This window comes from Botryllus schlosseri, chromosome 14, assembly GCF_051294905.1.
Source record: "Botryllus schlosseri isolate E-star chromosome 14, Bs_hap1, whole genome shotgun sequence".
Lineage (NCBI taxonomy): Eukaryota > Metazoa > Chordata > Ascidiacea > Stolidobranchia > Styelidae > Botryllus > Botryllus schlosseri.
Window position 1 is genome coordinate 17210527 of NC_137249.1, and position 23093 is coordinate 17233619.

A 23093-nucleotide genomic window follows, 5' to 3' on the forward strand; every position below is an offset into this window, starting at 1 on the left:
CACTGAAGCGTAACCAAAATTAACAAATCCCCCTCAAAAAACTCTCCAGAACACGTTTTGATGTTTGAAACGGTGAAAATTTACACAGAATACCGTAGATGTCGACTTCTGATGTTCTGGCAGATTTTCCGACAATATTTCCCACTCGGAAAATATTTGGAAATTTTAGGTGATACCCATTTTTACATTGTTTTCTATTTTTATTTTAATTTTTGCAAATCAAAATTTTCAAGTAAGGTACCAAATGCATCGGAAAAGTGTCAGCTTTTCAAAAAACGTAGTCCCCTATGTCTAAGACTTGTCAACATGGAGAAATCGGTGTCGGAGACATGCCATATCATATATTATACGCCCACCTCATAAGGGTTAAGTCCGTAATTAGGCTATATCAGAGGTCTCAAACACGCGGCCCGCCAGAGCATTTTGTGCGGCCCACGACGACATTTTAGATTTTCATTAGTTTTACAATATATAAGAGCCACATATGTCTTTACGTGTGTAAAAGTGAAAATTCCTTCTTAAATTGCTCGGAAAGCCTGAAACTATTCATCAAACTTCACTATCTGCGACCATGCATTAAAAGATTCACTATTTCGCCACATTCCTAATTCATGATGAGAAACCCCGGACCCTTCGACGATAGTCGTTTACAGCATTATGCTTAGACGATTCGTAAGAGGCTGACTCGATGGCCATATGATAATGACCCGAGTGGACTCGTAGTGACTCGGCAGGCCATGAATTAGTTGGAACCATGCACGCAACAAACTATTCGCGTGTCATGGGAATAGTATAATATATCAGAAGGTCGCAGCTTGGTAATTCGCTAACTAAGCAAGTAGTTATGGCAACCATTGGCAATATGTTAGTTAGGGTACATCTTGGATCGCTAAACCGTAGTGGTACGCTCCAACGATCTAACAACAATGGGTTGTTCGGCGTTCCGTCATTCCTCTATGAGACATTCATTAGTATGTTTATATTGTTATTTTTCTGCTCAAATATTCGAAGGTAATTGACCATGAGCTTAATAACCCACTCATCAGAACTATACCCGAATCCTGGATTGGGCTACACTGCTAAATACCAAATGCTGTGATATCAGATCAATCTCTATTATCAATCTGTTGAATTCAAAATATTCATAGTAGCTAAAAATTCATAACGTGGTAGCTTTTATGATAACATTATATATTTGTCCGCTCTCATGGCGTCTATATCTTATAATTAATATAGGCCTATATCAAGTACAATATCACCTCTATTCAAATAGTTATAAATGTGATGATTTTTGTCATGCCAGGCCTAAATTGATCCAAGAGTAAATCACATTTTTATGATGTGTGTTGAATGTCAGTCTGCTCGGCTCACATTCAATAGGACAATTTCATCCCGTCAAATAAGGCCCATTTGGAAAGACATGGAATACCCCTATTGATGCTGCGGCCTGCGGCGTCGTCAAAACTGGAAAATTGGCCCGCGAGCACATTTGAGTTTGAGACCTCTGGGCTATATGGTAGCCTTTAGCCTACATGCGTAAATGCCAATTATACAAGCATGTCATGTTGACGAACTTGCGTGTATGATAAGTTACCGGCAATGGTTATATTTTAGTATTAGTGGAAATCCATTACGCACATTGGAGTCTCGCATCGTTTCGATGTCATTCAGTTTTTCGATGTCACTCTTTAACCATCAGGCATAACAATCGCTAATAATTATACACTCAACGGCATTGTCTCTAAACTATGGAGGCATGTGACGGAAGGCGAGATCGATATGTCAGGTCCGGTAAACTAGAGGGCTAACTAGTATTCATTACCTATTGCGATGTGATATCTTGCGCACCTGGCCTGTTTTTAGCCAGCGACGATTGCGCGCCCGCACAGCAATCAATGACCTAACGTGTACAAATGGCAAACAAACTTGGCAGGAGATCTCGTGCCCTTGTGAGCAGGCGAATCTAGCTAATTGGCAGCACGCTTCTCGCTAGTTGACCTAACGCAACACATATAAATTGTTGTACCCATGCATAATGTGCACCCGAATTTTTAAATTTTGCGCATTATACATACAAAATTACGGTAAGTGTGAAAAATTTTTGGCATCACATTTTTTCTTCATAAAGTCACCGTATTCAAAATACAGGTAAACAGTTAACATGAGTGTTACTTTCCACTCTAGCGTTTTTCTGTGGTGTCAAGGTCACGTGTGACATCCGCGGCGGTTTAGTTAGGTACAGTAAGGCATACGCCGTGTGGTGCTGTTGATCAACGGATGGCGTTCCGCCAGGTATATTTTGTGTGAGGCTTGTTACTGGTACCATCATACCATTCGTACCAACCTTTTTTCAGTTGTCATTGCCGGTACCATACGCCTGCTTACCATAACTATACCACCGTGGTACCTAAGACACACTTCCTTCATAGTATTAACTGGCATCTATCTCAAGTTCCCTGCTTAATCGCATCGAGAATGTGACGCATATCAGAAATTTTACAAAGGGTTATGATGCGATGGCGTTGGACCTTGGCACCATAGAGAAAAGCTAGAGTGGACAGTAACACTCGTGTAGATCTTTTACCTGTAGTATGAATCAGTGTTGGGATCAAGTCACTGCCTTCGAGTCACGAGTCATCTCGAGTCATTGCACATTTTGACTCGAGTCAAGTCAAATCAAGTCGAGTCGATTTTTAGAGGTACGTGCCATAATTACGTCATTGCATTTTGATAGGTGTTCAAGAGTCGTCATTTATTTTGAATCGAGGGACGAATATAGAGTTGAATAAACATGCAAAAAGGCGTGGTATGGCTCACGCATATGAGAACTGCTAAACTATGTATAAGTAACTGTATAGCCTCAGTCTATAGTTATCAGTCAAAATAGAGAACAGGATACGAAACCTCAAAAACGAATTGACATGAGCCGACCTACACATCCATTAGATATAATTTAACCCTGCGCCGATGGTTGACGAGAAATATAAACTTATAAACCTATTTTAAAATTCGATGTATATCATACAAGAGGTTTGGTTAAAGTGAGTACCGACCGACCGCAATGAGGAGTCGATAGAACAGAGATAGATGCTTTGCCATTAGATCACGTTATTACTAGTTTATGACAATGTAAGCTGTAAGCTACGATCACTTCGTTTGCTGTCAATTTATTTGAGATAGAACAATTGGGGCTCGGTAAATGGCACAATCATTGAGTGATTGCTCACTCTAACAGGCCACACCAGTGTATCGCGCATGCCGCACAATCCGAATATATGCAATTTTACCGACATCGTTACTTGATGACTTGAAATTGACTCGTAAATTTTACTCCGAGTCACGAGTCAATCCACATTTCTGAAGCGTCGAGTCTAGTCGAGTCGAGTCAATCGAAAAAGGTGACTCAAGTGATGACTCGAGTCATCCTAACACTGGTATGAATATGGTGGTTTTCTGACGAAAATGCCAAACATTTTTTCTAACTTGCATCTTTCATTTGTGGTAATATCATATTTAGAGCGCAGTGCCCCTGCAAGACAATATCTATTATTTACCGCTATCATTTATTTTTATTGCTCCACTATGGTACCACAGTAGGCTACCCAATGAATGTCCACAAATACTCTTCAAATGAGACAAGGGGAACGTTCGAGTCGTGAATTTACATTTTCGTACGTCATTTATCAGTAGGGCGATTTTGTTTTGACATGTCAAAAAAAGTCAAAATTAGGTCAAAATTGTAGCGTTAGGTCAAAAAATGTCAAAATTGTTTAAAAAGTTGAAACTTTTTTGCAACCTGCATTTCGTTTGTATCTTAGATTTAGCACTGTCGGTGAACTTATTATTTGACATTTTACAGCTTGTAGCCTACTTTATAGGCCTACCGTTGTAGACGGCCCATTGTCTGCTCATTGTGAATCATAAACATTCAAATGAAACAAATAGGCTGACGTGGTGTTTGGTAAATGTGCCTCGATATCCTAACTGCGTGGGCATTGCATGATTCTTATATCAAGAAGCGCATGCTGAAAAATTGTGATGTAGATAGCATTTTCAAAATGAAGCAACACGGTGTGTCACCAGCAGTGTATGCACAACTTCAGTGTTGTCAGTCAAAAAGGCAACAACTGCTGCTGTTGAACATTCTTTCTCCATTCTTGGCAAGCTACTTAGTAAGGACAGACACTTTCTACCCGAGAATGTAGGAAAGTATCTTTCGTTGTACTACAACAAATTTTAATTATTTCTACCATAATTCGTGATGTAACTACTGGAATTCTTCATAGGGCCAGATTTCGTAGAAATACTGGTTTTTTCATGTAAAAATTTGTCAGTTTTCAAGCCAAAAAAGTGTTTTCAGGCCAAAATACTTCGTAAGGACAGGCTGTTCCAACCAGAAATTAAGATAAGTAGTACAATTTTCACATTATGTGCGAAAACACCTAATTTGCATACGTGAGGTCAAGATTTGGTCAAAATTCAATTTTTTTAGGTCAAAAAAAGTCAAAATTTTAATTTTTTAGGTCAAAATCTTCCGTTTTTTAGGTCAAAATAAAATCGCCCTATTTATCAGTTTGATTGAGATAGCTTTTGCACATCATTTTCTTGTTATTCTGCAATACTGGCCGTATCCACCTCCGTGTCTATGATATGATTTGTGATATTGCTGTCTCGATCAGTGCTGTCTCTGAGCTGTAGTTCATTGTACTTTGCTTTTTATATGCACTTACTTGAAATATAACTTGCATCAAATGTCACTAGAACACTGGCTTCTTCGACCAGGATAGTGTAATTGATATCATGTGACTGGTTGTTCAGAGTTTTTATCCAAAATAGGATGCGCTATGGGAGATCAATGTTTACTTGATGCCAGATCAAATGCATCATGCTTATGTGTGCAATCCACACACAGTATGGAAGTTGTCGCGATTTTTTTCAACAGTCCCGTCATATGCCATTGTGTTTTCTCGTTTCCGCACAACACACACTTTTTATGGCCGCGCGAACCGAGTATTTAGATGTGATAAAACAGTAGGGCTAAAAATATGGATCAATATCTCGCGAGTTAGCAACTGTACATTGTACAATGCCATAATTGGTTTTGTGATAAAGCTCAAGTTGCTTCCTCAAATATTGATACCTCGGTAATATGCATTGATCGAGTTTTAGGTGCTCAGACTGCTCACTAGGGTTGTCCATAATTTGGAAAATCTCACAAAAGATGCGTATCCATGTCTCATTCTGTAGATTATTGATAAAAAACATCAATGAACCTGCAATAAGCTCATAGGAAAGTCGTTACCATTTGTCTAAATGCGTTTGAAAGTAGCTGCCGTAGAGTGGGCGTGTTAGCGACCATAGAACGGCGAGAAGACTAGTAATCACGAAATCAAGTCTCTTAATTGGTTAATCAGCTATGCTTGAATGGTCACGACCTCAGCGGCTTGCTGATTATGTGCTTATACTAGTTCAAGAAGTTCGCTAACGGCAATGATTCTGTAAGCGCATTGTACGTTGGTGATTTAATAATAAAGTAATACATCTGGTCATTAAATGTTTTAGTGTTAAAACTAGGTAACGATAGCTTTAGTGCAACAATAACCTATTGCAGGCATGACAGAGGTGAAACAGCGAATGATTGTGAACTTATAGAAGTAAGTATAGATACCAGAAATAGCCTACATATCTGATATGCTTGAGATTACACCAAGTGGTCCTGTTTTTCTGGGCGCAGGTAAGGTATATTAGACATCGCCAAACTGGTGCAGCATACCATGTGATATGGATTCTGGACACAATCCTGTATGCTCAGAAGATATGTGGGCCGAACTGGTAGCTTACATTGGATTTCTGAAGAAGAGTGTAACTACCACACCGCTTCAATACATCATTTCTATGTCCATGTCTGGTTAGATTCAAGCATTACTTGTGATGCAGCCGGTAATGATCTAAGATTCATTAAGGACATGCTAAGCAATGCAAGCAAACTGTCTTTTTGCTGGTCCTACCAGCATAGTATGTGCTTATCTTTAGACCTCTTTTCGCGGCATCATTGAGGACGTTAACAGCACTTGCGGGTATGATTCATTATGCTGCAATAATTTGACAAGTGCCAAGCATAAATGACAGATTCATCCAGCCTTTACAGCATTCAAGACTTCAATTATATACCACGACAACAGCCTAATAAGATCAGGCAAAGTAGTGTCAATGTCAAGCTTTATATTTGTATTTAATGATGGTACATCCCCTCTGAAACTAGAAATTCGTTTGCCACTTGGATAAGAGCCTTTGCAATATTTTTCCGCTTGTTTTTGTGCTTTCTATCAATGAAATCAAGGTATACAGGCTACAACGGTTACCTTCACAATAAGCTATCATGTCATTGTCATGTATTTAAAGATATTGTGAAGCAGCTGTTCTTTGTTCATCATGTGTTTCGGTACTCAACATGTTCTGAATTAATCCTAAATCATGATAGGCGGACCAACCTACAATGCGCTTACAGAATCACCGCCGTTAGCCTATTCCTTGACCAACTGATCAACAAGCCGCCAATGTCGTGATCATTGAAGCGTAGCAGATTAGCTAATCAAACGCCGTGATTTCGTGATTACTAGTCTGCTTGCCGTTCTGTGGTCGCTGACACGCCCACTCTACGGCAGCTACTTTCAAACGCATTTAGACAAATGTTAACGACTTTCCCGTGAGCTTATTGCAGGTTCATTGACGTTTTTTAACTATAATCTATAGAATGAGACATGGATACGCATAAATTTTGAGATTTTTCAAATTATGGACAACCCTACTGCTCACGCATGACATATAGCAGGCCTGGACAAAGTGCGGCCCGCAGGCCAAATGCGCCCCACGAAGCTATTCTGTGCGGCCCGCGAAAGGTTGCTTGGAATTCAAAACATGAAACTTGCTTTTTGAATGACTAAAACCATAGGCTGTATCAAATGAACAGGAAATTCGTATACTTTGAAGCCTGGTGTTCATTAATATGCCAGTTACGTGGCGTACCCTAAGAAAGTCAATGTGGCAAAGTATGAGTAGCAATTGAAGTCACAAGAAATCACTCTTTCCATATACCGTAATTTTCCATGTATAATGCGCAAAATTTTCACGATTTTTTGCCCTTAAATCGGGGGGTGCGTGTTATACATGGGAACAACACGCTTGAAAAAATCTCACTCGATAAAAAACTTGAAATCACACCTATCTTCATTCTTCATGATTGTTTCCAATCGCGCATCACTTTCAGCCATAGCGCGTAGTACTTAGTGGGAAGTGTGTATCCAATTAACGAGAGTCGTGTGCAAAAGCACGTGATCTCCTGCTGAGTTGGTTTGCCGTTTGTACGCGAGCGAAATTAGGTCACTAATAGACACTCGTGCGTGGCGTGGCGATTCTCGCCAATTCATCGCGTCAACGACAGGCCCGAACAATCGCATACGCAATTTATACATACACAAGAGGCCATGTGCGCCAGATATAATCGCTTGCGTAATCAGTCGCATCTCCAACAGACCTGTTGCGCATGACATAGGCATAACCGTTAGCCTAGGCGCAATCGCATCTATAGGCATCGTGCGCAAGATGTAGGTTCGTTGGCCTAAACTAACTCGCCGCCGGCCTCGCAGGCTTTGGCTGCTATCTACTATCGTTTAGAGACAATACCGTTAATTGTATAATGATTAGCAATCGCATCTTTAAAAGGTCTCCTCGTGCTCAAGATGTGGTGTCGCTAGCCTGAACTATCGCGCCGCCCGCCTCGCAGGCTTTGGCTACTATCGTTTAAAGACAATCCCGCTAATTGTATAATGATTAGCGATCGTCGTGTAATGATTGTTCAGGAGTGACATCGCAAAACAGAATGACGTCGCATACGAAATTGGAACTATTCATGTACTGAAATGCAGGATGCGTACTATACATGGGTACAGGCTTTTCCCCAGAATTTACATGCTATTTTAGGGGTGCGTATTATACATGGGGGCGTACTATACTTGGAAAATTACGGTAGTTTAGTTCGAACCTTCCTCGTCACATTACGCATTATAAGGTATGTTTCAATTTGTTACGTGATGTGCTTCCAAATCCCAATCCCAATTCGTAAAACAAGTCGATCAGTACTCGCAATTGCTATATGACTCATCATATCTATCTCCCCTAAAGGATTGATGGGCATGCCAAAAAAAGAAAGCCGAAAACTGAAATTCAAAGAAGATTTAGGTTTAGAATTTAGAGCACTAAATATTCGCATATTGGAGTCAGGGCTAAACCCGTTCTTTCAGTTTTTGCCGAGCATGTCGCCGAGATTAAGGATTTTAATTAAAGTCGGTCTTGTGACAAAAACACGCAACACTCGGTCAAGGGAGGGCGAAGTTCAAAAAAGCTGCAAGCTTCGCTCAACATAAAGGCTATTTAGGCTGCTGCACACTGCTCGGAAGACAGCGACCAATAAAATAAGCTGTGTACTATTGCATATACATTTCAGTGCAGTGGTTCTCGAACTGGGAGACGTTAAATCATCAGAAGGGTCGTGCGAAGCAGAGTTTATTGAAAAAAAATTTCGCGCTCACCCCCACCTTATAGTTTTCGCTCTGTGTATTGTCCGACTTGATATTTCACAATTCTCTCATAAACAGCCATAATCGTCCATGCCATCAAACTATCCGTTGGGATTGCTAGCATTCTGGTTGCCCATTTAATATTTTGTGATATCGTGATAAGGGGGCGCGAAATTGTTCACTATCATAAAGGGAGGCGTGCCTAAAAAAGTTTGGGAACCACTGTTTTTGAGTCTTAATAGAAAAACGTGGATACTGGATAGGGGTTTAAAGAGAGCTAAAATGTATCATGTTTAACATTGTTTCGAATAATGACAGCAAATAAATATTTTTTTAAATTAAGCGCCACTGTCTCTTTACCTGATATCAACACATTCACTGAGCAGCATTTATTAACAATGTAATTTAGAAATAAAATTAAGATACTCTGGAGAATATAGCTAAAAAATTGCAAGCGGCCCGCCAACGTATTTATTTTTCTCATTTGGCCCGCGGAGGAAAATAATTGCCCACCCCTGACTTATAGCCTACTAGGTGATAATATGACTGTCTAGACCGGATGATTATATCCACGGCACATAAGTGGTTGGTTGGACATGGGGCATGGTATGGCACTTGGAAAAAGGTGCGGCTGACTACGTTTACGCATTCAAACCATGTTGTCTGGTCAGAATTAGTCATATGCGAACATTAGGGCTACAAATACGCCCGACCATGCAGTATCTCTTCATTTCATAGTTGCTAGGTGGTCATGGTTATATTTGAAAACCAGCAGTGCTGAGTCTGCATTCTTTGTACAAGAGTCACACTAATTAGGCCGCAAGATACTTCCAGTTTTCCAGTCATTTTCGGAGCAAAAACTCCGATATCTCTCACTCTCATTCAGGTGTCCCTGAAAACTGAATGTAAATTGCCTGTTCTTGTTCAAGCTTCAGGCGTCTCATCCCCTAAAGCCGGAATCAAATCATACAAAGACCATAAATTATAGCAGTTGCAATTTTAGAAATTGTTTTGCAATCGTACAGAGCATACCCTTCTTCGAACGACCTTTTCGCCACTACTCGAAAGCACGAGTTTCAATGACATAAGTCAGTATGTATTCGTTGTCTTGCCGCGCCAAGCGCGGAAAATTCATCAAATTCCTAAATGAATTTTGTCATATTATTGTTGATTGCTAGGGCGATTTTATTTTATCTAAAAAAGAATGGGGAGATTTTGATCTCAAAAATCAAAATTTTGACATTTTGTGACCTTAACAATCCTACTTTCGACCTAATGTATGCAAATTAGGTGTTTGCCCACATAATGTTAGAATTCTGCTACTTATCTTATTTCTGTCTGTCCTTACGGAGTAGTATGGCCTGAAAAAAAAAATTTTGACTTGAAAACTGTCAAATTTTATATGAAAAAACTTTATTTCAACGAAATTTGTTGTAGTACAACGAGAGATACTTTCCTACATTCTTGAATAGAAAGTGTCTGTCCTTGCTAAGTAGCTTTCCAAGAATAGAGAAAGAGCGTTCAACAGCAGCAGTTGTTGGCTGGCAACACTGAAGTTGTGCGTGCACTGCTGGTGACACACCGGGTTGCTTCATTCTGACAATGTTGTCTACCTACATCACAATTTCTCATCACACGCTTCTTGATATAAGAACCAATGCCCACACAGTCTTGCTTCAGTTACTAGATTGCGGTACGTTGAGCATAATACCAGTCAACCTCTTTGTATCATTCGACCGTTTATGATTCACAATGGGCCGTCTGCAACGGTAGGCCTTGACCCTTACAAGGTAGGGCCATATTTTGCAGAATTGACCTTCACCTTTCAAATTCACACCGTGACCCCACCAAGACTTGAATCTTGGCCGTTTCAGTTTAGAAGTGGGCCGAGTATAGCCCTCTAACAATTCCACCCTTGATTGATACCCCATGACATGTCTAAGAATTTTTAATAAAAATAACCACAATTTTTCTCCAGAAAAATCTCTCTCTCTCTCTCAATTATCAAGGCTGACCCTCAGGATGGCGTCAGAGAGAGAAATATGATGCTTCAGTGCGTAGCCACTGTTGCCTGGTTTCAAACAAGCCGTCAAACATGGTTGTAAACCGCACGGTTCATCAGATATCGAAAAATGAAAAATACATATAAAATTTGCAAATGCGCGTGGTCAGTGAGTGGTCATCAAGTTAATGATCAAGACTCAATCGAACCCCTACCGTCTGTTTTATGGCATAAAACAACGCAGTATGCTTTCTTTTGTCAGGTCCAACCATTTGCAGGCACAGTAAACCAGTTTATGACTCGTATGCAGTCTGAATTTGCACTTGAACTTGACCTAGTTCTTGAAAATCACTGAAGCGTGACACAAATCAACAAATCCCCCAGAAAACTCTCCAGAACACGTTTTGATGTTTGAAATGGTGAAAATTTATACAGAATACCGTACATGTCGACTTCTGATGTTCTGGCAGATTTTCCAACACTATTTCCCACTCGAAAAGATCCGGAAATTTTATTTTATTTTTATTTTATTTTTGTGAACCAAAATTTTTGAGTAAGGTACGAAATGCATCAGAAAAGTGTCAGCTTTTCAAAAAACGTAATACCCGATGTCTAGGACGTGTGTACATTGAGAAATCGGTCTCGGAGACATGCCATATCATATATGATACACCCACCTCGTAAGGGTTAAGTAGGCTACAAACTTCTAAGATACAAACGAAATACAGGTTGCCAAAAAATGTTGACTTTGTAAACAATTTTGTCAAGTTTTTGACCTAACGCTACAATTATAACAAAATTTATTTATTTTGACATGTCAAAAAAATCGCCCTAGCGGTTACATATATCATAGACGCTGGATGCTAATTTTACGTACGGATGCGGGTTCGATGATGTCAAAAAGTAGTGACGTCATCATTCGGCAACATTGATAAATAGGCAATGTTAATTCCAAATAATTACTATTTGAGCGTATAATGTCAACAATCACCTAGTCGCTTGTATATTGTGACTAGATTCTCAAATCTGGCAACTTTACCAAGGTAGCATCAATTTATTAGGGTTAAGTAACATACCTATAACACAAGGATCAGAGCTTCCTCGCGGTGACGAGCGTACGCATATTATGATATATATAAGTCAGTATAAGCTCCACTTCCACACACACATACTATGAGAACTCGAAAGAGAAACAAAGATTCAGTTCCATTAGCACATCAGTTTACCAGTGAGATGTGATGTCAACGATTCGAAGCCCCTGCAACAACTTACAAACAAACAGCAGATGTCAATCGCATCATTTGCCATACAAATGAATACACATCATGCTACACCAGTGCACCTACAGTTCATTGCACTTTTGATTCTCTCTAATCAAAAGCTCTTCGTCAAACCGAGGGATCAGCCTGTGTAGAGATGCAAGTCTTTAATATTGATGTCACAGTCTTGTCATCTGGTGTGTTGCTATTTTGCGCACATACGCAGCAGCATATAAACGGAAATACCTTGCAAGTTATTTCTATATCTCAGAATTCACCTGCTAGTTTAGGACGGTTCATGCCTAGCGGATTGTGGCTGGTACCCTAAAAATTGCCAAGTGTGTGTAGCGTACCCAAAATATCTGTGTCCGGCGCCTACTGTATATATGACTATATATTTTTGATCCTTTTCCGGCCAGATTTACAAGTAGGATAGAGGTGATGTCTTCGAAAATTTAGGGCATGTAATCGATAGTTAGACATCTTTGCGCGGCCATTGTTATTAATTTCTTTGATGCCTGTTGTTATTTCGTGACATCCCGTCTGCTAACCCAAACTGCGAGTGTGGTTGAGATTGCAAGGACATGACTATTTGCCATCGACCATTCAAACCCTTATAGACAGTGGACAATTGGACAGATATATCAAAGCTGATATGCAGCGGGCATGATCGGCCAGCGTTTTCTTGCTGGCGATCTGGGTAGAGTCCTGACACGGTCTCTGCGCACAGGAAATCCAAGCTGCGCACCAAAAAGTCGAAGTGATGACCTTCAAGTTATTTTACATTTTACATTTTACATTACACATCATGCTACACCAGTGCACCTACAGTTCATAGCACTTTTGATTCTCTCTAATCAAAAGCTCTTCGTCAAACTGAGGGATCAGCCTGTGTAGAGATGCAAGTCTTTAATATTGATGTCACAGTCTTGTCATCTGGTGTGTTGCTATTTTGCGCACATACGCAGCAGCATATAAACGGAAATACCTTGCAAGTTATTTCTATATCTCAGAATTCACCTGCTAGTTTAGGACGGTTCATGCCTAGCGGATTGTGGCTGGTACCCTAAAAATTGCCAAGTATGTGTAGCGTACCCAAAATATCTGTGTCCGGCGCCTACTGTATATATGACTATATATTTTTGATCCTTTTCCGGCCAGATTTACAAGTAGGATAGAGGTGATGTCTTCGAAAATTTAGGGCATGTAATCGATAGTTAGACATCTTTGCGCGGCCATTGTTATTAATTTCTTTGATGCCTGTTGTTATTTCGTGACCTCCCGTCTGCTAACCCAAACTGCGAGTGTGGTTGAGATTGCGAGGACATGACTATTTGCCATCGACCATTCAAACCCTTATAGACAGTGGACAATTGGACAGATATATCAAAGCTGATATGCAGCGGGCATGATCGGCCAGCGTTTTCTTGCTGGCGATCTGGGTCGAGTGCTGACACGATCTCTGCGCACAGGAAATCCAAGCTGCGCACCAAAAAGTTGAAGTGATGACCTTCAAGTGATTTTAAGCCCGCTTCAAATTTGCCCCCCCCCCCCAATTGCGCGTTGGGGGTGTGACAGTTAAGACCCTCGATACACCTACAATCCTCCTTGTAATTGATCTCTTTCAATCCAGATAATAAACATCTGTAATTGACGGAGGGGTACTCGTTTGCTTCAAATACTTGACTAGCTACGTCACTTCGCCTACACTGTACGATGTACGTACAATCGTACATGGAATATTCATCGACCAGCAATTATGTGTTGTGTGGACAATTTTTTGCAACATAATTGATGAACATTCCTTGTGATGGAATGATGAGCATTTAAGGTTCACAAATCCGACACATACTATTCCTCTTTCAGTTCATGGTCCTTAGCAAACTAAAATGCAATCGATTACATGAAAAAAATTTATGATTACGATTATGCCATGTCTAGTGTCCATCAGATTTTCATTTTTACGTTTTTTAGGATTTCTGGGAATACTATTTTATGAAAGATGATGACGGATATGTTCATGACATTAACGAAGGGGGTATGATCGCTATTTTATTCCGTTGAACTTTGTTTTGTTAATTTTATACACTTTCAATAGATGTTGAACGGGCTTGGACTGATGTTCTAAAGCTATGGAAAGACCTTGAGAAATATGATGGGACTTTGTCAGGGAGACAACTCATCTTGAATTACGAGAAAGCCGGTGAAGGTTAGATTTGCATGAAACACTTGGTATAGGTTTGCTGCTGTTTCAGTTTATAAATGAACCATGAATGGGCGTAATTGGTCTTATTGTGAGGTTAATTTCTCTCCTGTGTTCTCGTGGTGGCTGATTACTCACCCTCATTTACTGATATTTCAATTTCTCACAACAAGGCTATTTTGTCTGTTTAAGCTCTAATGAAGATGCACAATGTGAAAGTCCATGCAGCAATAAAGGAAAAATATGATGACAAGGAGAATTTCTGCAACTGGTCTCGTATTATCCGAAAAGTTCAGGTAATGTCATGGGTAGGGTAGCGCTTGATGTTCAAATTTTTGTTAATATCATTATATTTATTGTGGCTTGATAATAGTAATCAAGTGTAGGCATATTGAAATAGGTCAACAATATTGATTTGTTTTTGTTGTCTCACACGTTTAATTTTGTGTAACAGGATGGTTTGCAGTCATTACAAGGAGCTTTGGAGAAAGTTTCTGGTCAGTTGCTTGATATCAGTAATATCTACTTCCCTATTTGATCTAATGTTACGGATGTCATTTAGATATGGAATCGCCTGCTCAGGTTGTTCACAAAGCTTCTAATTCGGGTGAAAGGTACTGTTGAAGTCCCACTCAGTTAAGTGTAGCTATGTCCAAATCTTTTTTCTCTTTTAGTGTGAGAGTTGCTCCGATAACAATGACTGTGCAGGGAGATACTGCGGTGCTAGCAAACTACGCAATGCAGCGTCGATCCTATGGTATTGAAGCTGTTGCTGAATCTACTACCACATTGAGGGTAAGAATATTTTGTTATTGATTGGTACACTAAATTTAGTGATTTTTATAATATTACAGATAAGATACATGATTTGCTTGAAATGCTCCATGGACAAAGATTACTCGCAGCCACTATCTGCAACGGGCTTACATTCTAAATATTACGCAGCATGCCGGCGTATGTTTCTTGGTTTTGAGAAGAAACTTGACCAAATGAGACGCAGCGGCCAAGCTCAAGAACATGGGACTCCCAAAGCTCGTAATGGTGGCTTTGCACCGAATTCTGATGTCTGCAAGGATAAATTTCTTGTGCCATCTGTTCCTGTAAAAAAATTATCTCAGAACATTGCTGTAAAACCAATCTCTACCGAACAGCCATCATCAACACTAACCTCAGATATATCAAAGAAAACTGAGAAGTCAGGACACCGAAAATTATTGATTAAACCAAAGAAGTTGTTACCTCCATCTAAAAAACTGTACGATGAACATAAACTGTCGTTTCCAAAGTGTGAAAAGCCAAAGCATGTTAAATTAATGCAAGCTATCAAACATAAACACAGCTGGATGGGCTACACTGCTGATGACGACGTATATGTCCGATATCTGGATGACAAGTTTCGACAAGAAACCCTCACTGATACTATATATACATTAGAACAATTTCGGCAGCGCTTTGCCAAAATATGGGAACTAAGACACATTGTTGGCATGAAAGGTCAACATCCTCAACCATACATGCCGGTCATGCGAAATTTCAGGGTTCATCGTCCTAACGACGGCATCTCATGGCCAACGTGTCACCAACATAAAATCAATCAGCAACTCTTAGAAGATGTTGATATTCCTGTGACTCGCTGTCCAGTTAATCGTGGCAACATTTCAGAACTGCTCGATTCTTCATTTGAAATTTCAAACAGCTTGGATTTCCAGTTATTCCCAGATGTAAATCTCAACCAAAACATGACACCCTTTCGAAGTAAGCGCAAATCGGTGTCTGATAGGTGTGAATCCCGAGAAGATAGTTCACCCTTTGCCATTGGCGGAGAACATGAAATTAATACATCTTCAGCAGACCTGTCATTATTGCCATCTATTTTTTCATCAAATAGTGATATGAACGATGATGACAATCAATCACCAACGATATCAGACAGTGCTGATTTCCAAATATTACCAGATATAAATTTCAATCAAAACACAACATCTGTTGATAACAATATCAAAGTAGAATCTGATGGAACCTGTAATTCCCAAAAAGCTCTTGACTCGCCTTTCACCATCTGCGAAATGCTTGAAACACCTCAGTCATTGTCGTTTAATTCTTCAACCAATTGTGATGCATCTCAACCCTCTGTTGATCAGAGTCCCAAAAAGGATACTAAGGTATTGGTACAAAAAGTGCTGCCTCTGGTAGACATTGAAATGAAAAATGACAGCAGCCAGTCACCAACGCTTGGTATGAAAATCGCAGATATCTCTAAGGGGCATGGTGCAGGCATAAAAGCAAACTCAGACTCCCCCTTGAAGAACTGGCAAAATCCAAACCATAATACACCACCTTCTGATCATTTGGATTCAAGTTATGGTTCAAGATCTTCGTTGTCGATGCCCGGAACCGGAGTGGAATCTGCTGATACTTCCCTACTCTTATCCAATGAAGCAATTGACGATGGAAACTCAGATGCGACGCGCAGCGAATTTTCAATATATGTTGCGGAATACTTGGCTAAATTTGTCACAAATTTAGATGACTCTCTGAAATCGTATTTTACAAGGTATGTAAGAGTGACTTGCTCATTACGATCCATAGCAATGCATTTCAGTTTGCTACATGGGTTTCTTGATTAAGGTAGCCTTAGACCAGGAGTGTATAACTCAACTTGCGACGCGGGCCGGATTCAAACCTTCAAACTGCTCGTGGGCTCGAACATTCAAATGCTTCCCATAGGTTACCTAAAAATGCATACCCTTGCTTTTCGCTTGAATACTTTATTATCAATCCTGTTTCATAATAGTATATTACATTAAGGATCATAGGGTTACCATATTTTGGAATTGGGAGAGGAGACACTCTCGCCATATCAGAAAAGTTAGTTGATCAAAACTGAAATCAGCCGATTTAGCTATTTTTGCTGAAAAATGTTATGGGTTGACTAAAAAAAGTCATCACTTTTGTTCGACTCCCGATTTACACACTCTTTATTTAAAATTAGTGGCGTTGACTAAAAAAAAAGGTCGCCACTTTCGATCGAACCACGAATTTCCTATTTAGCGTCATTTATGTCCATTTTCACTCGAATCTATCCATCATCTTAGCTGTAAAAGCTGTAAATGAGGACGAATTGCCAAAACGGAGGACATTAAGGCGTCCTCGAAGTCGGAGCACATTTTCCAAAACCTGAAAAAGGAGGACAAATCCTCCTAAAGGAGGACGTATGGTGACCCTATATCAGGGGTGGGCAAACTACGGCCCGTGCGGCCCGCAACACCGTTCTGTGCGGCCCGCGAGAGTCTAGAGTCTAATGAAACTTTTTTAAAATATTGATAAAATGCGTAGGCCTACTTGAAATCGAAATAATGCAGGGACTTCATTAAACTTTTTCTTAATATATTTCACCATGATAATTCTAAGGCAGTGGTTCTCAAACTGGGGGGACGCGCCCCCCTTAGTGGCGTGAAAGCATCTGATAGGTGGTGCGAAGCTGAGCTCAACTAAAAAAAATTTTCGCGCTCCGTGCGATTTACATCCAATTCTTGGTGATTTATCTGTATATAGTCTGAATTTCATTTTTAAAAATCTCTCATCCACAGTCGTAACCTTCCATGCCATCAAACTATCCGTTAGGTTTGCTAGCATCCTGGTTGCGTTTTGTGATATGACGATAAGGGAGGTGCCCAATCTTTCACCATCGTAAGGGGGGCGTGTCTTAAGAAGTTTGAGAACCACTGTTCTAAGGTTAAATAGGCCTACTTCCTATAATATTTTTATGTTTAATTTCTGGGACAGCACCGACAGCCCGATTTCATCGCCCACGAAGTTTGAAAGGTTTCAACTGCTAAACATCACAGAAATCCTATACGAGATTGACATAATTCGATTCACGAGTGTGATTTCAGATTGGCCACTCCAGTTTTAATTATTTCAGTGATGTGCTTATAAAAAAACGATTAGCACGTGTCTTAGGTAGATTCGTTTTCTGTATGCGTAGAATTGGGGTATTCATATTTTATCTACACATAGTAGAAGCGTGTTTGAAGCGAACATGGTTATGATGCTGTCAGCATTGTGTGTCCTGGAACTGTACCAAAAGTGGAATTAGTAATTCTATGAACAGATCGCTGCTCAGTGCTCGCAGATTTAAATTTAAATCCTGTTTTAAGAATCGGGACAACCGACTTTCATCTCGAAAGTTTTGACAAATTGGTTATTGAGGTTGACCAGCCTATACAATCTCGCCACTATGTTTCTGACGCGTATACGATATCATCAAAAGCAATGTTTGGCACCTATTTTATCTCCCTGTCCTCACTATATAATCAAATACCAATGTTGCAATTTGGTTTATAATCCCAATTTTATATAGTGCGGTCCGTGAATGGATTCAGATGTTGAATGCGACCCGCGAGCTCAAAAGTTTGCCCACCCCTACCCTATATTCTAGCAAGACCGTCATTCTCAAACAATTGAATTTTGGCAGGAAATTCAATGATTGGCCGTTAGAATTCAACCGCTGAAACACTGACTTTAACTACGAAATATGTTGGCAAATGTGTATGCTCCCTTTGTTTCAGTCGTAATCTATAACTAACTCTGCGTTGTGAGGAATTCAAGATATTTAACCGTAAATGCGGAAGTTAGAATTTTGCTCATTTATCATTAATCGTGATTCGGACTTCTCTGCCTGTCTAGGACCTTTTGAGTCGGAAACGATACTGCCATACTAAAGTGCAACCAAATATATTTGAATTACACTTTTGTAACTATTATATCCTCCATGTGACCTGCATATATCAGTTTCGCTTTGGCTTTTTCGCTTCGCGGTAACTACTTTTTGGTATAATTTTCCGTAAAAATCTGAACTCGGTGTACACTTTAGTGAGTTTTGGGAATTGGATGACAACGTCACCAACTTTTTCCTGATGCTGAAACCATAACATCGCTGTCGAATAATTGTAATATGACATAATTGACATTTGCTGCCTTGTGGGAAGTATTTCTTACTATACTATCTCACTTCTCACATATCTTAACTACAATACGGGGATTTTTCAATCTACTCAAAATCTTCGCGGGCTGTATTTGTGACACCTATCTTTGTGTTTTCAAGTTGTATATTTTTCCAAGTCCAACCAAGTGCTATTGTGTGTTTTTAGGAGGCAGCGATCAGCTAAAGGTAAAATAGAACCGATGAAATCTCACTTCTCTCACTATTTGTGCTCCTGTGACAAATCTGGTGATGCTCTCACTATTGATTTCTCGTGAGTATTCAAATTCTTTATGTGTGCCTGTCAATTTTCAAGCTGTTTGTTGCAGATGCTCAAAGATGGTGCGTGTTGCTGGTTCCAACGCCGCTCTTGCTAGGAAGTATAAAGATTGTCCTTGGATACCGAAAACACTCAGTAGAGTATCTAAACTTGTCCTTCATGAGGAGATATTGCAGCATAAACAGGCTCTTCTCAACCGACAGTCCAGTTCAAAAAACGGCCAAAAAAAGCCCAAGAACTCGAAAGCCAAAAAATCAAAAGGGTCTGTGATTAGTGATGTGAACTTACACTCATGTGCCCATTTGAAATCCGATGGGGATGATATTTGCGAAAAAAATCCCATTATGAAATCTTCACATTACAGCACGAGAGGCAAAGGGATGAGCGATAGTCAACATCAATCGCTTGCCAAACACGAACCACCAAATATCCTGGGCTCCCATAGCACTTTCAAATATTGTATTAATGGACACACTGCTAGTTTAGGTACGAGTTCGCACCATCCTGCTACACCAATTGCACCTGCAGTAAACTCTGAGATAATCTCAAACAAAACAAACACAAGGAATGATCACTGTGAACGGAAGGGAGACGGTATGGTTTCCAGTCCTAAAAATGATAAACCAGGATCAGTTAGTTCTCTTCATAGAGAGGGTGCGTCTGTGGCCAATATCAATCCATCCGATGCCCCTGACAAGATGATGCTTTGTGGCAGTACACAGAAATTGAAGTTGAGGTACAAACGGGACTGTGACGGTAACTGGAAATCAATCGACGGAAGAAAATTAGCACACAAGCTCTCACAAATGACAAATAATTCATTGAAAATTCGCCCAGCACAGCCAAATCATGCCTCCCCGTCGGAATTCCATCACAAACTATCCACTATATCGCACCACAAGCCCCCGGGTGCAATGAAGTGCAACAGATCTCAAGGAATCGTACGAGAAGCTTTGAGGATTTGCATGAAATCAAAAGAGAAAAGGAAAAAGATGTTCTCATCCTCCTACAAGTCCTTTCTTTTTTCATCAAGCTACTCTCCTTCTTTCGAAGAAGTTGGTTTTCTTCCCATAGCGCCGTCTCCCGCTGTATTTCACGATCACCCTAATCTACGAGAAAAGGTGGCATCCAAAAGAGCGAGGCTGTGTTCTGGAGTTACGAAAATTACACAAAAATCACATAAAATCAAAAGCAGTGGTGTTGTACCCCAGTCAACTGTGAAATATGCTTCTATCGTATGCTCTAATGCGAGCCCTTCGCAAACAGTTCCGCGTGAGAGGCAACCGTTTCATAACACCCTCAGAAAAATTGTCGATCCCGAACTGTATATGTGTGCAGTTATTACGTCCAAGGAGGCTGAATTTGCTGTCTCCGCCTTGATTTCTCCAAGCTTTTCTCCCGCCGAACATTGTAGATATGAGCAACCTGACGTAGATGAATCTCTTCAGACAAGTGCGAAATGGGAAAGCGAAACTGTGCTCGAACTTGAAAAACTTTGGGCCATTCCTTCTGAAATTGTGTCATGTGAGGATGCAATTAAAACAGCGGAGTCTGAAACTACAGTATCTCTTAATGGTGTATGTGAAATGGACCAAGTACAGACAGATCGATTCGACGACTGTGCAGGTGCAAGGACCGATGCAGCCACGTTTCAACAGACAGCAATATCAAAACCGTCTTCAAATATCAATGGGATATTGGAAACAGCCATCCAATTCCCCATGGAAGCAGATAATTGCTGTTACGAAACTGAGGAACATGGAAGCAACCCAAGCTACGAGTCTGTTCTCACCTCGATGGATAATATTTCACGGAAATTGAATAAGCAACAGCCATGCGGCGATGGTTTAAATTTAAGCAACTCATATGGCACCAGCAGCGGAAAACTTTGGCAAGCAAATGGAAAACTGACGTCGGCATTGAAGTTCTGTTTTGCCAACCCACGAAAGACGCCGCTCAATAAACGCAAAAACAATAGAAAGATCGGGAAAGCTCTAGTCGATGTTCATAACTTCTCCAACCGTGTCAAAGCTCAGCGAATGATAAAAAAGAGGAAAAACTGCTCTTTCTGGTGGGAAAACTCTTCATATCAGTCACCGGGAAAAGATGAAGCAAAGGGAAAAACAGAGGATGAGGGGCTGTACAATCACAAGTTTAACATGGGCTGCTCTAAAATCACAACGGAAACTGTTGATCGGAACTGTCCAAATACCAATGAAGAAGATTCTTCAAACCCATCACCACTGTCCCTAAGCTCGCAGTCACATATTGGCCAAACTTCAATCCAGCAAAGTCATGGTAAGCATCGCTAACTTACCTTATAGTCGGTGCGATGCGAGAATTAACCCGTAAAATGTTTGGCAGGATTCGACGTGGAGATGGCAAACAAGCAGCGGGAGCTTTCCGTGAACCAACTTAGCAACGTCTCCGATGAATTGAATGCCGCATCAACTCTCAACGATTCCGTGTCTCATGGGGGAAGCAGCGAGTTGCGTTCTTATCACCGAAAGGACTCAGAGGAGCAATGCGTGGTCGGACTGAAAGGTACGACTGGTGGAAATTGTTGTATGTTGATGTCGTCTTTGGAGGATGGGATGTGACTGTGACGGAAAGCCTGTCCCCGTTAATGCAAGCGTATTTCACAGGAAACAGGAAACGTAAATGTACATTTGTGCATGAGGACGATTGTAAACGTAAAAGTAGAATGAAAGCAATAATCCGAACTGATGCAGTGAACATGCAAAGATATGCAAAAACCATGTTGCTGAAAAAGGTATTGCTGATTTTGCATTTGCGAAATTGTTATGTTTATCGAGTTGTCGGTTGATATTTGTCTGTACTATTTGTGTATGATCCAACTTCGATATATCGCTTTATCATCGTTATCTGACTGACGGCAACATTTTAATGACAGCATAATGCCGGATGTCTGCAATCATTATTTGAGTCGTCGCTCAATGTTCACTTGATCACTGGTGTGTTTTACGACTCTGACAATGCCAAACCCTTTTCATTGGCGCCGCCAGTGTTGAATCAACGCGGTCCCGAAATACCCAAACTTGGAGACGAAAGTTTATCGCTGCTAAAAGGTTTGGTTTTCATTTTTAAATTAGTCTAATAGTAGTCGACTATACCGCGTTCCCTAGCACTCTGTGAAAAGAATTAAACAAAAATTTAATATTGTCGAGTGTCGACATTTATAGATAGTTTTCGTTCAAGTGGTATATTGTGTGTTACAAAACCAGATTTTCGCAACTTGCATGTCTTAAAACATTATTATACCTCTAACACGCCGAATTCTTGTATTGAACCACTGTTTGCTTTTCAATATTTTCCCTGTGTAAGATTATTTGGATTTGTGCGTTGTGGGTGCTACATCTCATTTTTGTGATTTCCAGACATGCCTAAACTTTCTTGCTGAAATGGTTTGTGTGCTATGGTGCTAAAAGTATTGTATTTCCGTGGGTAGAGTTATAGCAACAGGTTTCGCATCAGGTTGAGAGCTGCTGCATTTCTTCCATTCAGCATGTATTGCAACCTTGCTGTCTTTTGGCAATATTCATGTTAATTAATATGGTTTACGTGTCGTACATGCAATGCGAGTGAAAGATCGAAGTCTAAGCACTTAGTTTTGAGAACAGTTAGCGAGGGCGAGATGTGTTGATCAATGATCAGCAAATACGATTGTTTCAGAGGCGATTAGATATGATACATTGGTGATAAATTGATAACTAAAATTTTATGTACTTTCGTTGTTCTTGACTGTTCAGTGTTCAGCATTTCCAAAGC

At 40.2% G+C, this 23093-nt stretch overlaps 2 protein-coding genes and 1 long non-coding RNA gene across 5 annotated transcripts in view; 1 reads left to right on the top strand and 2 right to left on the bottom strand.

Annotated features, from left to right (window-relative positions):
* The window catches only part of LOC145456454 (uncharacterized), a 156421-nt gene that overhangs the window by 109335 nt on the left and 23993 nt on the right, over positions 1–23093 (bottom strand). The window lies entirely within an intron of this gene.
* The window catches only part of LOC145456418 (pre-rRNA-processing protein TSR1 homolog), a 157222-nt gene that overhangs the window by 103908 nt on the left and 30221 nt on the right, over positions 1–23093 (bottom strand). The window lies entirely within an intron of this gene.
* LOC145456303 (uncharacterized) overlaps positions 1–23093 on the top strand; it is a 63774-nt gene that overhangs the window by 36084 nt on the left and 4597 nt on the right. For all 3 annotated transcript variants that reach the window (XM_080334382.1, XM_080334381.1, XM_080334380.1), the window contains exons 3-14: positions 13812–13875; positions 13936–14046; positions 14233–14336; positions 14495–14537; positions 14603–14654; positions 14715–14835; positions 14895–16594; positions 19194–19298; positions 19354–21602; positions 21669–21848; positions 21950–22077; positions 22219–22393. In XM_080334382.1, coding sequence (XP_080190508.1) covers positions 13812–13875; positions 13936–14046; positions 14233–14336; positions 14495–14537; positions 14603–14654; positions 14715–14835; positions 14895–16594; positions 19194–19298; positions 19354–21602; positions 21669–21848; positions 21950–22077; positions 22219–22393 — 5032 coding nt within the window. The remainder of the gene's footprint in view (positions 1–13811; positions 13876–13935; positions 14047–14232; positions 14337–14494; positions 14538–14602; positions 14655–14714; positions 14836–14894; positions 16595–19193; positions 19299–19353; positions 21603–21668; positions 21849–21949; positions 22078–22218; positions 22394–23093) is intronic.